Below are 16,948 nucleotides of genomic sequence, written 5' to 3' on the forward strand. Positions count from 1 at the left end.
TGGTGAGCCCGTGTGCCCTATAGCAAAAACTTCTCAAAAAAAAAAAAAAAAATCAGACCAGTGACAGATCACATTTAATTAATATCTATTTTTTTGAGACCTTTTGCTATAGGGCACATGCACTTGCCAGAAAGACAGAGACAGACAGAAAGTGAGAAATCACCCTCCAGGGAGGATAGCCATGCCGCAATCCCATCTCCTCCATTCTCCTCTCAGTATCTTGGGCACACACGCACATGCACCCTGCGTGAGTTTAAGCCACCAGGTCCAGGACTAAAACCATGGTCGACTACATGGGAGTCCAGCAACACAGCCATTACACTAACTGCTGGTCCCTTTATTTTATATCTTGATGAAAGTATTTTAGTAAACCAATGATGTTTATCTTGTTATCAATCAGTCAAACAAGTAGGTGTGGTCCCTTCAACACAAAAATAAACTGAGGTCTTATGTCAAGATATTTTGCATTTTAAAAGTGTAATAGAGATAGAGGGCCAGTGAGCTGCATGGTGGTTAAGGCATTGACCACAGTTTAAGTCCCAGACTCAGTGGCTTGAAAATCACATCAGGTGTATGTAGATGAGTACCCAAAATCCTAGGAGGAAAATGAATTATAGCATAGCCACCCCTCCCCACTGGTGGTGTTTCACTTCTCTCTCACTATTTCACATTGGCAAGCACACCTGTCCTAGGGTAAAAAACTAAAAATAAATAAATAAATAGAAATTTAGCTTCTAAAAGATATAAGAGTTCAACTGCAAATGTCTCACCAATAACAGAAGATATTAGGGAGATTTGTCTCCAAAAGCCTGAGGAATGGGTGTCAAAGACCCCTTTTGCCAAGATGGTGCCAAAAGTGAAGAAGGAAGCTCCTACTCCTCCCAAAGCTGAAGCTAAAGCAAAGGCTTTGAAAGCCAAGAAGGTAGTGCTGAACGGTATCCACAGTCACAAAAAAAGAGAAGATTTGTGTATCATCCACATTCTGGGGGCCCAATACACTGTGGCTGCAGAGACAGCCCATACATCCTCAGAAGAGAGCCCCCAGGATAAACAAGCTTGGCCACTGTGACATCATCAAGTTCCCCCTGACCACCTAGTCTGTTATAAAGAAAACAAAAGACAACACATCTGTGTTCATTGTGGATTCCAAGGCCAACAAGCACCAGATCAAACAGGCTGTGAAAAAACTCTCTGATATTGATGTGGCCAAGGTCAACACTTCAATGAGGCCTGATGGAGAGAAGGCATTTGTGTGACTGGGTCCTGATTATGATGCTTTGGATGTTGCCAGCAAAATTGGGATCATCTAAACTGAGTCCAGCTGATTAATTCTAAACACACACTTCTTCACCATTAAAAAAAAGACATTAGGCTGAACCCCATAGCCTAGTGGTTAAGTGGCCAGATCCTACATGGCCAATCAAAGTTTGATTCTTGGGGGACCAGCAGTTAACATAATGGCTATGTTGCTGAATTCCCACATAGTCAATGGTGGTTCTAGTCCCAGATCTGGTGGCTTAAACTCACAGAGGGCATGAGTGCATGCATGCCCAAGATCCTGAGAGGAGAATAGAGAAGAAGGGACTGTGGCATGGCCATCCCCCCTGGGGAGTGATTTCTTGCTTTCTGTCTCTCTGTCTCTCTGTCTTTCTGGCGAGTGCATGCGCCCTATAGCAAAAACCTCTCCCCCCCAAAAAAAAAGTTTGATTCTTGGCCTGGGAGCTTGAAAAACAAATCTGGTTGGTACATGTGTGTATGCGCCAAATCCCAATAGGATGGATAAATGAAGAAGAAGGGATTGTGGCCTCACTGGAGCAGGGTGGGGGTGGCTTTCTCCCTCTCTGTAACTCTCTGGTAAGTACAAGCATCCTCTGGCACACCAAAATTTTAAAATGAATTTCTTTAAAAAAAAGAATATATTTCTTGTCTTGGAATAGAGAACATTTTCTGTGCAGAAATTAATAAAGCAACTTTATTCTATAAAAATAAAAGATGATAAGTATAGCAAATAAATACATTGTGAAAGGAATTTAGAAAAATGACAGAATAGATGAAAATGTTACAACATAAATAACCTTAACATATAAAGAGTGTCTATACCTCAATAAAATAGAAACCAATAGAAACTGCAACAAAGGATAAGAACAAAAAAAATCAAGAAAGAAATTCGAGTGACAAGACAGTCTGATTTTTCCATTTTTAAGGATTTTCCTGAAAAGTCATGACTCTAAAGTAATATTAGATTAATTATGTATCTTAGGTACTCTGCAGACAAAATCAGACATACACAATTCTTCAGTGGCCTAGATAGCTTCACCATCAATACAGAGCATTTTTGTTCCACAGCTGAGGATACAGCAGGATGGTCTTGTTTAATTTAACATGATATTACTGCAACAGGTACTGATTGCTAAATTTTAGGTTACTCATTCAATGGAGATGTAACTATAATTTTAAAACTCAGCATACTTAAAATATCTACGATATTTAAACAGCTATGAGCACCATACAAACACAAAAACAAAGAAAATAAGCAAAAGCGCCTACCTTCCCTGATAGCTGTGAAAGGTGTACCTTCTTCTTCCTGCAGCCTGATCACTTTCAGGGCCACCAACTTCCCATTTACTCTGTAAGAATGGAAGAAAAGATGAGAAGTGAATATATAAAAATATGTGCCCATTATGATTCCAATTGTCTTCCTTATAACTTATATTTTATGCACTTTTGCACTAAAAAGGTCAGTGATTCAATTACACTACCACAGCAAGATTAATTTCGGCAAGGTTGCGAATTCCACATCATCATCACACATATTCACATTTTAAATATTCGTACTTGCATAGACCAAGATCTAACTCAAGTTTTCTGTGATTCCCTCTGTTCCTTTCAGAATGAAACTAGTGTTTTACAAAATCACTATGCTTGACAATGATTCTTAGATTAATTAAAAATCAAGCAGACGAAATAACTCTCCTTTTTTTTTCCAATAGCTCCTTCTCTGCTTCTTTTGCTGAAATATCTTCATCTTCGGTCTTTAATTGAGGTCATTCAATCCCCAAGGACAAAACCTTGATGCTGAGCATTCTCTCTTCTCACTTGTTCTCTCAACATCCGCTCCCTCTTTTTTCCTTTTTTGTTTTTCCCACTAGAGCCTCCTAAAATTAAATTTGGTCCGGTTGTGTTCTATATTACAATGTGTCATCAAAAAAAGCTATGAATATTTTACTATTACAAGATTATACAAGACCTATCCAAAGCAGATGGTTCTCCGAGACCATTCTAAATGTGTGTCAGGTTTAATTAAAAGTAAGATTGAGCTATGGAGATAACTTTTAATCCAGTCATTTTCTGTCAACAATCAAAGACATTATTCTCTATATTGGTCTTCTCCTTGAATACTCTATTTTCTACTTTTACTAAGTCTATCAGCATACTTTATTTAGTTTATTATTAAAATATACACATATACACTAAAAATAGAAAAGGTAAAAGAAGGTATTTGGTGGAAAAAAAGATCTCCCTGCCACACTCTCTTTTGGCTACCGACCTCCTATCCTCTGAAGTTAGCACTTAACTATTATTCATATATACTTTCAGATATATAGACTCCCGCATATATTATGATATATTATGTATATACACACACACATATATATACACACTATATATTGTACATATGTACACACTCATACACACAAGTGGCTATATATGATACACAATACACTATATATTATTTTTTGTTATTTAATAATATATTTTGGTGACTTCCTTATAAATTTATAGAAAATTGCCTCTTACTTTTGAAAGGCTACAGAGTATTCCTATATATGAATATAGTATACTTAATTTAATCCTAGCCCTCTATTGATAAGCATTTAGCTTGTTTCTAATTTCCTGAACTTGAACCACATGACCTTGTAGGACCTAGCTCCCTTAACCACTGCCTCAGGACCAGACCATGAATATTCTTAAACATGTAATTTCATCCTTTAAAAACATATCTGTAGGGAACCAGCAGTTAGCTTAACGGCTATGTCGCAGGACTCCCACATAGTCGACCACGGTTCGCGTCCCGGACCCGGTGGCTTAAAACTCACGCCGGGTGCATGTGCGTGCATGCCCAAGATCCTGAGAGGAGAATGGAGGAGAAGGGACTGCGGCGTGACCATCCCCCCTGGGGGGTGATTTCTCTCTTTCTGTCTCTATGTCTCTCTCAGTCTGTCTGGCGAGCGCATGCGCCCTATAGCGAAAAACTTCTCCAAAAAAAAAAAAAATGTCTGTAGGTAAATATCTAAAAGTGGAACTACAAGGTCACAAGGTGTGTACATCTCTAATCTTGATGAATATTGGAAAATTATTCTACACAGAGGATACTAATTCACCCTTCTTATAGCAAACAATACAGCCCCTGTTCTATCTCTTCTTCACCTGACCTAGCAATGTTTTATCAGCGCTTTACTTTACCAATATAATAGGTCAAAAATTACCTATTAAATTTAAATTGCAGAACCGACAGATGGCATAGCGGTTACGTCACTGGACCCCTACATAGTCGACCGTGGTTAGAATCCCAGATTCAACAACTCAGAACTCACACTGGGCACATGTGCATACATGCCCAAAATCTCAGGAGGAAAATGGAGGAAAAGGGATTGCAGTGTGGCCAACCTTACCAGAGAGTGATTTCTCACTTTCTGTCTCTCACTCTGTCTCTCTGGTGAGCACATGTGTCCTATAGCAAAAATATTTCTTTCAAAAAAATTGTTTTTAATTGCTACTAGGCCAACAAGTGGCATAGTGGTAAAGGTACTGGATTCTCACATGGCCAACTGCAGTTTGAGAGCCAGATTTAATGGCTTGAAACTCAAACTGGGTGCATATGAGTGTGTGTCCATGCCCAAAACCCCAAAAAGAGAATGGAGAAGGGATTGCAACGCAGCCATCTCTTCTGGGACGTGATCTCTCACTTTCTTTCTCTTTGTCTCTCCAGTGAGCACATGTGCCCCATAGCAAAAATCTCTCAATAAATAAATTATTTATTTATTTATTTATTTTTAGAGAGATTGTTTTGCTATAGGGCATGTGCACTCATCAGAGAGACAGAGACAGAGATACAGAAAGCAAGAGGTCTCCAGGGGGATGGCTATGACACTATCCCTTCTCTTCCACTCTCCTCTTGGGATCTTGGGTACCATGCACATTTGCCTGGAGTGAGTTTTAAGCCACCAGGTCCAGGACCTGAACCACAGTTTAACTATGTGAGAGTCTAGCAACATAACCATTATAACATCTGCTGGTCTCTGGATGTCCCTTCTTTTAAAATTATACCTAATTGGTTTAAAAACTGCCACAGATACAAAACTCAAAAAGTCAAGGAATTTATCCCAGTCCCACCATCTGAAAGGCATTTCTCAGTGAACTGATTGCTGAAATGTGTCCTTATTGGATATGACATGGGATGGACATCTGATTATAAGGCTCTACAGTGTGCCATCTCCTCATCGTAAGAAGCCGTGTTTATTTTGCCTTGTATCAGCAAAAAAGGCATGCAGGTTTCTGCTCTGCAGCTTCTTCTCTTGAGTATATCGCCTTGGTTTTCTAATTCTGCTTGTGTTTTAGGTACCCAGGTGCAGGCATAAAATTACTATGCACACAGAGTTCGGCGGGGGACTGCACCTCGTGCTCTTCCCTTTGTCCTTTAGGACTCAGGGAGGCCTCTGGCACACTGGAGGCTAGGATGCAGTCAGCGCTGACATCTGCATGGATTTTTCTCAGCCCAGTTGAGCTCATCACGGGCTCCCCAAGGAGACAGTGGCTGATTCCAGGAACTGCTTGGAATTTTCCCCTCATTTACAGATATTTTCCCCTCACCCATAAAGCACACACAACCTTCTTCCCACCAAGCTTTCCATCTCCCTGGAGAGCATTAGCCTGTACATACTACTGCAAACTGAAATTCAAAATACAGGGACTTCACACTTCTGAGGGTTATACATTTAAAATTAAAACATACTCGCAAGCCCTGTAACTAACTGTCCTGTAACATACTGACACAAACCTTTAATTGAGTCAACGTTCACTCTTGGAATACAACCGAACATGAAACCTCTGTAAATAATCTCATAAACTAATTTGCATTATTTATGTAGTGCAAATTTTTTTAATGTATTTTCTATGATAATTACATAAAAGTATAAGAACCAGGTTCATGAAATTCTGGTTCCTGAATTCTCCATGAATTGAACCTCCAAGTGTTTGTTTTTGATAGGTTATGATAATCACCATTAATGACACTGATATTTTATGTATTAAATCATCTGAAACTAAAATTTGTCTTAAAATGTGGACTACAGTGTAAGTTCCAGAATCAAAGAGCTTTTTTTCGGTTTGATTTATTAATTTGTGACAAGTATTTAGGACCTCCCTGGCATAGAGTAGGTTTTCAAATTGTTTTACTGAATGAATACTGACACCGTTAATATACTGACATTTCCTCCTTCTAACTGCAAAATATGTCCAGAATAAAGTATAAAAATTATTGCCTCCAGGGCTAGCAGGTGGTATGGTGGTTAAGGCCCTGGATCCCACGTGGCCAACTGCATGGTTTGAGTCCCAAACTGACAGCTTCAAATTTATTCCAGGTATGGGTCTGTGTGTGCCTAGAATCTAGTGGGAGAATGGAGAAGAAGGGATTGTAGCATGGCCATCCCCCGCCCCCATGCCCAGAGGGTGATTTTTCACTTTCTCTTTTCTCTGTGCCAAGCACAAGTACACCGTACAAAACAAAAAAAAAAAAAAACTAAAAAGAAAATAAAAACATTGCTTCCCAAAATTCAGAAATTTAAGTTTTTATTTTTTGGTGTTTTGTTTTGTTTTGTTTCATTCTTTTTGAGAGATTTTGCTATTTTACCAGAGAGACAGAAAGAGATGGAGAAAGACAAAAGTGAGGGATTACCCTCCAGAGGGGATGGCCATGCCACAATCCCTTCTCCTCCATTCTCCTCTTGGAATCGGGCACACATGCATACACATGCAACCTGAGTTCCAAGCCAACGGGTCAGGCTCTCAAACTGTGGTCAGTCAAGTGGAAGTCCAGCACCTTACCCACTATACCACCTGCTGGCCCCAATACTAGAGCTTTATAAAGCTTCCAACATCCTCTTTATGTTTGGTGTATTTTCTTTCTTCAAATTAAAGATGTAGTCTCTTTGATTTTGTTGCATGTGGCTACAGAAAAGTTTTTCTTCCCTTGAAGTTTTAGAATGTATAGGATGCTTGGTTAATTAAACTTTTTGTACCCAACAGAGATGTTTCAAAACACTCTCATCCTTTAATAACCTGGGCACAGGCCACTAATCAGCATCTCCTTCTCCACTGCTTCATTGGTTTCCCATTAAGAACCATATTGATTATCAAATTGCTCTTTAACCTAAGAGTCACTGTGACTCTCTCCTTTCTTAATTAGTTTTTCTCCACATGTATAGACACTCAACCAACCACTGAATCTCTCAGTTTTAAAGCCTAGTAAATATGTTAAGTTGTTGTCCCCACGTTTGCAAAACGTAGTTTCAGAAGAAATAACATGAAATTTTCTGTCTTCGTGGGTGTATATTTTAAACTTCAGTATGGCCTTAAGCACTTGAAATTCTAAGTTACAAACTCATTTGTAAAATTTTTAAAAAGATAGTAATATCAAAAGAAGATACTTGTTATTCTATAAACAAAATGAATTATACCTTCTAATTATCTTGTGGGTTTAAGCAATATTATGAAGGCTCAAAACATACAATTCAAACATTGATTTACATAAGTAAAAATAATTAGAAAATTCAAATTAAATCAATAAATTAGAGTTGTTTACAAGAAAACACTAAAGATTCCTCTTCAACAAGTGCTATTAATTAAATCAAAGGCTAATGAATAGAAGGCAATCAAGGCTTGATTGCCAGTGGAGACATTAATTCAGGTAAATAACATGTTTGGAAAAAAAATGCTTTAGATTGTGTTACTCATATCACAGAGCATTCTCTCAGAGATGTAGCCAAATTTACCTCTAGTTCTTCCGTACTATATGGAGAGGCATTTTATTTCAGAGATTCTTTACTATTCTCTCACTCTCCCAAAAACTGTCGTGCCCAGCCTGGCTGCACTGTGAGGCTCACCTTGGGCTCAAGCATCATTGCTTTATGCTATCACAGGGCACAAGCTGTCAGGTAGAGTACCGGAGGGGACTCCATACCCAAAGATGAAGGGACACCAGGTGGACCAGAGGGGCCATGCTGAAGTGAGATCCAGCTTTCGTACTGGTTCTAACCACAAATCCAGATCTCGACCACCTTCTGAAACTGTCCACAATTCTCTGTACCATAAATTCATAAATATAACACTCTTGTGAGAGCAAAGACAACTCCAAAACATTGAATAAGGTGAATAGCCTGTTTATATTTCATCTGCTTGTTCATTTGTTCTCTCAATGTTTTGTGAAACAGATAAACTCCCCACTTAGCTCAGGGTACATTTTCTAGTTTCTCCTTGAGAAATTCTCCTTGAGAATTTCCTTATGGATGAACAATTCTCAAAGAAAAGCCTAAAGGTTTTCCTATTCCATTACTTACCTCGAATTAATAGGATATTCGCACAATAAAGCAAAATTACAAACATTATCTAGGACATCTTTGAAAGTAGTGTCCATGTGCTAACATCTAGAAAAAGTTATGTCTAAAGGATATAAAGGAAATTAAAGCAATATACCTAAAAGAAATGTAATATACTCTGGGAAATTTAATACATTCTGCCTCTCTCTTGCATTATGATTTTGTCTCAAGAGAAACTGCTAAGGAAAATCATACCAAGTTCAGGCAGATACAATCCTTTTGTTTCCTCACTGTATTGGTATAGAGGCAACAGAAAGAAATGGAGATATTACTAAAGAAGTGACCAAACAAGCAGGAGTAGAGTAAAGACAACTTTGTGTTGCATTTATAAATTTTGGGCAAAGTTACTAAAAACATTTGTAAGATTAAATTAACAGCACTTCATTTGTTAATTCCCTCTAAAACACTAAAATGCTGGCTATTGTATTACATACCTATTTCAAAAATTAGAAGCTTAACTCAATATTTGTGACCTTGCTATTTTCATCCAAATTCAATTTTTATTCAGATCTGAATGAGAAGTCATCTCGATACCATTTAACCTTTGCTAGTCTAGAATATCCTGAAAGTGCTATCTACCAAACTTTATTCCGGAAAAATAAATTAGAATTCCAAGATAAAACTGCCAGTAATTACACTTTGTTCTAATCTTTATCAAAATAACATAGAGAGGAATGGAAGAAGACTAGACTAGTTTCTCTTAAATTAATTCTTACACAAAATCCAAAGGTTAATAAAGCAATAGTGTAATGACTACTTTTTGAGATATGCCTAACAATTCAAAAAGTCTTTGAGATTTAATGCAATAAGTAAAGGATAGATGAGATCAATGATTATCACCTATATTAATAAATGATACCTACAAAGCATAATTCATCATTATCAATGTTTTATCAAATACATAAACTCACTATACTTTAAAGCATAAAATTAGAGAAATCTGTTGGGTTGTTGAAAAAGTCATGATACATTTGACATAGGAAAAATATCATGACCTTTCTGGTAACCTAATATAATGCTCATAAAAGAAAAAGGTATTACGTATATCTCCACAATTTTTTAAAATTATATATTCACTTATTCTATTAGCAAGAGAGCCAGAGAAAAAGCCAGAGACAGAGAGCATGCACGTGCACACCGGCATCCACAGCAGGGTCTCAACCCTGCAATACACCCACAACCTCAGTAGTTGGACCACGGGCACACACTGTGCCTAGGACACTCCAGTATGTGATCCTGGAACCATCTCATGGGGTCAGCCTCAGAGTGTCACATTTTACCATCGAGCCATGGTCTAGCCCTTCATTTCAACAATTTCTTTCTTCCTTCCTTTCTTTCTTTCTTTCTTTCTTTTGGAGAGGTTTTTGCTATAGGGCACATGCTCATGTCAGACAGACAGAAAGCGAGAAATCACCCCCATCCCCTGGGGGGATGGCCACACCACAATCCCTTCTCCTCCATTCTTCTCTTGGGATCTTGGGCACACAAGCACACACGCCCAGCGTAAGTTTTAAACCACCAGGTCCGAGATTCGAATCGCGATCAAGTACATGGGAGTCCAGCAACATAGCCATTACGCTAACTGCTGGTGCCTCATTTCAACAATTTTAAGCCAGCCAACTTTATAAGTCAAATGAACCTGTTTCTTCAAGAAATAAAAGTCAAAGAAAATAGGAGAAATGCACCTATTTCTTCAACAAATGAATTATAAGGGAAAATAGGTGGAGAGGAGAAACCATAGGGAAAAAAGGAGAGACAGAGCACCTAATTGCAAGTCATTGCAATGTATGGGGGGCTCCATTTTTATCTTGATTCAAAGTGTATTTTAACAATGACTGCATATTTGATGATATTAGGAAGCCATGACATATTGTACATGTTATCTCACGGTATAGTGGCTATATGTTTTAAAACATAGTCCCTATTTTCAAAGTACAAATATGCTGTGAAATAATATGATCTCTGGGGGTTGTTTCGAGATAATTAGGGAGAGTGAATATAGAGGAAACAAGATCAGTCATGGGTTGTCAATGTTTGGAGCTGTATGATGGGTTCTTGGGGTTTATGATGATGATAACTGCCCTCTACTAATTATTTTCCATGTGAGCTGTTTTTTAAAAAATACAAATTGAATAAATGAATGAAGAGAAAATAAGCACACTGTATAAAAAAAGATAAGCTATTTTAGATTAGACATGGAAGGATTCTCTGAAAATGACATTTAAACTGAAACAAGAAAGATAAAAAAGAGTAAGCAACGAGTATTCTAGGCAGATGAGCAACCTGTACAAAAGACAAGAGACAGAGAACATGATGTTTTCAAAAATATTTAAGCCAGGATGGAAAGGAGAGAGGAAAGAAGGGTAGAGATTGGGAGCAGGAGAGATGGACGGGAACCAGATCATGGAGATCATTTCACACCACAGAAAGGGTAGACATAAAACCACTGGAAGATCTTTAAGAAAGTTAATAGCATGATTAAATTCTGTGTCTTCAGCTCACTTCTATGGTGTGAGGAACTCCTAAAGAAGCACACAGAAAGAGTGATCGGGGACAGGCATCAGGAAGCTGTCCAGAGGTCCAGTGAAGCATTGTGTTCACCCATATCAGGGTAGTGGGAAAAAACAAAATACCATTGAGATCAAAACCAATAGATTGTCAGGACAAATTGGATTGGGTGCAGGGAAATGATAAAGGATGATTCCAAATTTTCTAATTTCAGCATCTGTGTGGATAGAGGTTCCATTTATTGAAAAGAGAGAAATTAAAGAAGAGAAGATTTAGATAGAGTGCCAAGAGTTGAGTTTTGTTTTGGAGCTCTCAGTCTGGGAGATGTACAGGAAGCCATAGTATTTATGGGTCTGGTTATCAGCACAAAAATCAAGGCCAGATATATACATTTGTGATCCACTTGGAGGACTGCAGGAGAGAGCCAGTTCTCTGTTGAAGCAGGAGTAAAGAAAATACTCAGAAATGAGACAGAGAACATGTAAGAATTCGCTGATCAGAGAATAATGATCTTGATCTAGAGACAGGAAAAGCCTGAAATATGGGGGAAAGGGACATTGCAGGGGAAAAGAGATACGGGGATGAGGTCTGAGAGATGGAAGATCAAGAAGTTTTATAATTTGGGTATTGCTTGGGGTGAGCAAAGATGTGAGGCAGAGTAGATTCCATCCTGACAGTTTCTTGAATGAGGTGAATGAGGGACTATTTTGGCTGTTGCTCAGCATAGCTGCCCCAATGGGTTTCAGGAAAAGCATGGAGACAGATGGGCTAGCCTTTACAGCTGTGCAGAAAATTAAGGCTCAGATCCTCAGCCCTAGTTACATATTAAAATTACCTGGGGAGCTTTAAAATATTACACTGTCTGGCCCTACCACTGATTAATTACTGTAGGGTAGGGTGTCAGCATCTGTAATTTTTAAAACACCTTCAGTGATCCTAAGGTGTAAACTGAGCTGAGAATTCCTGTTAAGCCTTCAGATTCCTACACTACCTTCTCACTGCCTCTCTTCTTTTGCCTGGTCTCTCCAAGATTGAAATCTCCTTTTTACCATAAAGACACAAAATTTCTCAACTATTTTGAGTGCTCTTTCAGTCTCTTTGTGAGTCAGCCCACAAATCCCCTTGAAGTGTGATTGCACAAAATTTCTCAACTATTTTGAGTACTCTGTCAGTCTCTTTGTAAGTCAGCCCACAAATCCCCTTGAAGTGTGATTGCCAGAGCATACGTACTATTAGGTCATTGGGAACAGGATGGGTTTCGGGCAGGACTCTGACACCACACTCTTGACCCCCACACCATTTGCCTGCTGGGGACTGACTTCATCAATAATCAATACCTCCTTTCTATTCCTGTCTTCTCATTTCACTTTCAAACTCTCCTATCCAGAGCTTGCTCACCGTGGCCATTCCCAATCTGGCCTTGGCCCACGTCCTAAACCACTACACTGTCTTTTTACTGTTCAATTGTGCTGGAAAAGTTTCAGCCACACAGTTAGGGCTCAATGATGAACTAATGAGACAAATCGTCACCATGTAGAAGAAGTATTGAGACAGCACCTACTGGAAACTCTGCCTTCATAGGCACAGTTATTAAAAATACCACCACCAACAGCATATCTTCCAACGGCCTATAACCCTCATAGCTACCAGAACATAATTGGGAACATTTACCAATGTGTAATAAACAAGAAGATGTACAATATCTGCAGGGTTCTGCTAGTCCACTAGTTTAATAATTTGATGAAAGGAATCAAGGTTATTTAGGCATGACATAATTTTTAAAATTAACTTCTAGATACTATTTTCCTTCCTACTCAACTGCTTATAAGTCATCTGAATAATAATCTATACAAAAGTTTTCACTGGAAGAGGGGGAACAAGAAGGGCATGCAAGTGGAAGGTCATATCATCATCTTCTGCTCTGGATCATAGACTTCATAATCTTCTGTGAATATGAAGACATCTCAAGGTAGCTAATGCCTCCCCTGTTTTTCATATTTCCTCAAAGATAACTGACAGTAATAAAACAATCTCAACTCCAAATTTCTTTAAAATTCTGTCAGTCATTTCAGGTCTTCAATCAGAAACATAGTACTATCAAACATGCTGAGACATCTGATAAGTTAATTCACTCCTATGTTTGCTCTGCTCTTTGATGCCTGGTGCTAGCTCTCCTTGGAAGCAACAATGTAATCAAAGCACAAGGTAATTCCACCATCTTCTGTCACCTTTCTAACCCACTAGAATCATGTGTGAACTTCAAATCTGAGCTTACCCATGGATCCTGATACTACCCTCCTCCCTTCACACTGAGCTGAATTGTGGTTATCTGGCCTAATGCTTGGGTTCTTAAGTTTTGAGAGCCCTTACCATGCATTTTGATATGTGAACCTTCTCAAACATTAGGGCAGTGGATTGGATATGTCTTAGGACCTTAACGAAGAGTAACTCCTAGATGCAAGGAGCCATTCTGAGTAAAGATAGATGTGGCATGCATGAAGTCCTTGGGGAGATTACTGGCTAATAGAGGAGATAAAACAGTATGAAGCAGCAAAAATACATGACGAACAAAGATAAGTTCTAAAGAAAAGTAATGTAAAGTTTGCAAAGATGAATAATAGAATTGCTAACACATCAAAATAAGGAAAAGGCACAGAAAAGATGCCAAGGCATCTGCAGATTTAAAGGTATGTTTGAACAAACTCCTAAAAGTACCAGAGAAGGGTCTGGTTTATTTGATAAAATGAGACAGCTTAAAAAAAAAAGTAAAATATAGTTCCATACAAGAAGTTTATAGATATTTTTTTACACATAATGAGATTTTAAACTTGCTATGTTAATTAGTTCTGTAAGTTTTTTCTTAATTATTTTTATTTAACTTTATTTATTTATTTATTTTAATTTGATCAGAAAGGGAGGGAGAGAAAGAGAGAGAGAGAGAAAGAAAAAAAGTAAGAAAGTAAGCCACCAGGCCCTGGAATCAAACCGCGTTTAGCCATATGAGAGTCCAACACCTTAACCACCACACCACCTGCCAGCCCCAATTCCATGAGTTTTTATCCATAATCATGCATATAACACCCACAGGTGTTATATCCATATGTACCAAAAACTAAGAATGAAGGTTTAATGTCAAGGCAAACATATACCAAATTTAAGAAGAAAGAAAGAAGTAGCAGCAGCAGCAACAGCAGCAGCAGCAACAGCAATTGAAATTTGTTTTTTGTTTTTCCCTAGTTCCAATCTCAAGCATACTTATCTGGAAAAAACACATTACTGAGGTCTTTTAAAGGCTGCATTTTTACAGGAGAAAAAATCAAATTTTCTCTTTCTGAGGTCAAGTTGCCACTTCAGAAAGATATTTATCTTCAGTAGCTATTTTTTCCCACATAAAATATTTCAAGAAAGCAGAAAAGAAATGGATATACTTCTTGATTATGTTATCATTTTTCCCCAATCATGGATTATTAATTTTCTGGCTAATTCTTACATACTGTATCTAGTACAATATCTAAAAAAGTCAAATCCATTCATTCATAATTTTCTTTTAAAAAAGTCTAACTATACATCACAATCAAAGTGAGTTATTACATGAGCTGGGAATAAAGAATAAAGAATAAAGTCTGATGCTTAACTTACAGCTTTTCCAGCTTCCCATTACAAAGACATTTTTAAAGCATGATGTTGCTTTTTCTCTAGCTAAGTCATAAATTTTCCCCTTCCTCTAGTAGTGGCATACATCTCCAGCATCGTAAGAGCGAAGACAAGTTTCCACTCTCAGTAGGCAAGCATCTGCAAAGAAGTAAATGAGATGCACCAAAAAGCACACCACTGATTCACCACAAGGCTTTGAAGCGTCCCCAAATACTCATTGCCAAGTAGTGTTAGCCACAGAGATCTTGTATTTCTCATTCAAGAATAACCATACAAAATTAAGTGAAATTTGGAACAGCACAATAAAACAACTGAAGCAGCCCTTGAGAGCCATTAAGGCAGGGGTATTTAGAGTTCAAACTATTCTCTATCCATTCTAATAAGGACCAGCACACAAACACACAAACACACACACACACACACACACACCTCAAATTTATGTTACAACCAGGATAAAAGCTATCAATAGTATTTCAGGTTTGCCTGCAAAGGCTAAATGGAGAACCAACAAAGAAAATTTCACAATGGGCTGGTGAAAGAGCTAGAGACATACTAAGTTAAAAGAATTACGAACAATTTTTATTTTCACCAATAAAAAGGTATTACTTTCTGGCCTGACAGCATAATCTAGTGGTTAAGTGAGCCATATCCCACATAGCTGATTTAAGTTTGAATCCCAGCCTTGGCAGCTTAAAAACATACACCAGGCTCATGCGTATGAGTTTCCCAAATCCCAAGAGGATGGAAAAATGGAGGAGAAGGGATTGTGGCATGAGCACATCTTATGGGGGGGCAGGGCGGGTGCAGAAAGGCTCTCCCCATCTCTCCATGTCTCTGGCAAGTGCATGCACACTCCAGCAATTTTTTAAAATGTATTTATTTCATGATTATAGATAATGCTATTGTTAAGTACATATTAAACAAAAATTTTAAATACCAAACAAAGTCAAATATATTTACCTTGCCTTTGTTTTTGTTTTTAATTTTTGTCAGAGGAAATGTACATTTGCCAGAGACAGAATGAGAGGAAGAAAGCACTCCTCCCAATAGGGCACGTGCATGCTGCAATCCCTCCTCCACCATTTCTCCATCCTCTAGAGCTTTGGGGCACACACAAACACATGTTTGGCATGTGTATTAGACACCAGGGCTGAAATTTGAACTTCACAGTTGGATTCAAGGCCCCATGGGATTGACCCTATATACTTTAAGGATTTTATGACCAAAAGAAGATTAGAGAAAAATGCTATATGTAGTCATGAATTATCTAAAAGACCATTCTCCTAAAAGTGTCTTTTAAAAACAATTTCGTAGTCAAAGTAAAAAAATCATTCAATTCAATATATAGTTGGAAAAAAAATCTACCTCTACACGTTGACGATTTGGGTTGATTATAATTTGTGTATTTCTAAACCAATAATTAGATTTTAAAAATACCTTTATAAGAAGTCAATATAACTGGTATGACAAAGAACTATGCTAGTATTACTTCCAAAACCTAGCAAGAGTCAGCGTATAACTGGAATAAACCAATTTTATATAAGGCAGTAAGTTTAAAATCAAGATACTAGTCTTTAACTCAAAAATGGAACTGATGTTCAAGTACCTACAAAGTGGGAGGCCTTGAGCCAAGGATTTTATTGTCTATATTTATTGTCTCATTTAAATTCTATAATTCTGTGTGATAGACACTATTACTATTTTTACTTTATAAAAAAACTGAGGCACAAATGGTTAAATAACTTGTTCTAAATCACACAAATGTAAGTGGCAGGTTGACAATTTGCATCTACAAGACAGACTTCATAAATTCTCTGTTGGATAGCAATTATTAAAGCATGGACCACATTCTTTATTTCTTTATTATTTTATTTTATTTATTTTATTTATTTATTAAATTACACTACTGTAATTATTGATGGGGTATAATGTATTTTTTTGATATAGGAATATAATGTGTACCAATTAAATAGGGATAATTAGCATATATATCACCTCAAATATTGTTACATCCAAAAATTCTCTCTTCCACCTATCTCAAATTATACAATACATTATTATTAACTATACTTACCATCTGTTCTATAGAAACCTAGGATTTAGGGACCAGCAGATGGCATAATGGTTACACT

General features: G+C 37.6%; 1 protein-coding gene across 2 annotated transcripts in view; it reads right to left on the reverse strand.

Annotated features, from left to right (window-relative positions):
• Positions 1-16,948, reverse strand: part of CDK14 (cyclin dependent kinase 14) — a 667,802-nt gene that overhangs the window by 438,531 nt on the left and 212,323 nt on the right. For both annotated transcript variants that reach the window (XM_027768492.1, XM_027768493.1), the window contains exon 6: positions 2,548-2,627. In XM_027768492.1, the coding sequence (XP_027624293.1) occupies positions 2,548-2,627 (80 nt within the window). The remainder of the gene's footprint in view (positions 1-2,547; positions 2,628-16,948) is intronic.

This window comes from Tupaia chinensis, unplaced genomic scaffold (assembly GCF_000334495.1).
Source record: "Tupaia chinensis unplaced genomic scaffold, TupChi_1.0 Scaffold146650_1, whole genome shotgun sequence".
NCBI classification, from domain to species: Eukaryota; Metazoa; Chordata; class Mammalia; order Scandentia; family Tupaiidae; genus Tupaia; species Tupaia belangeri.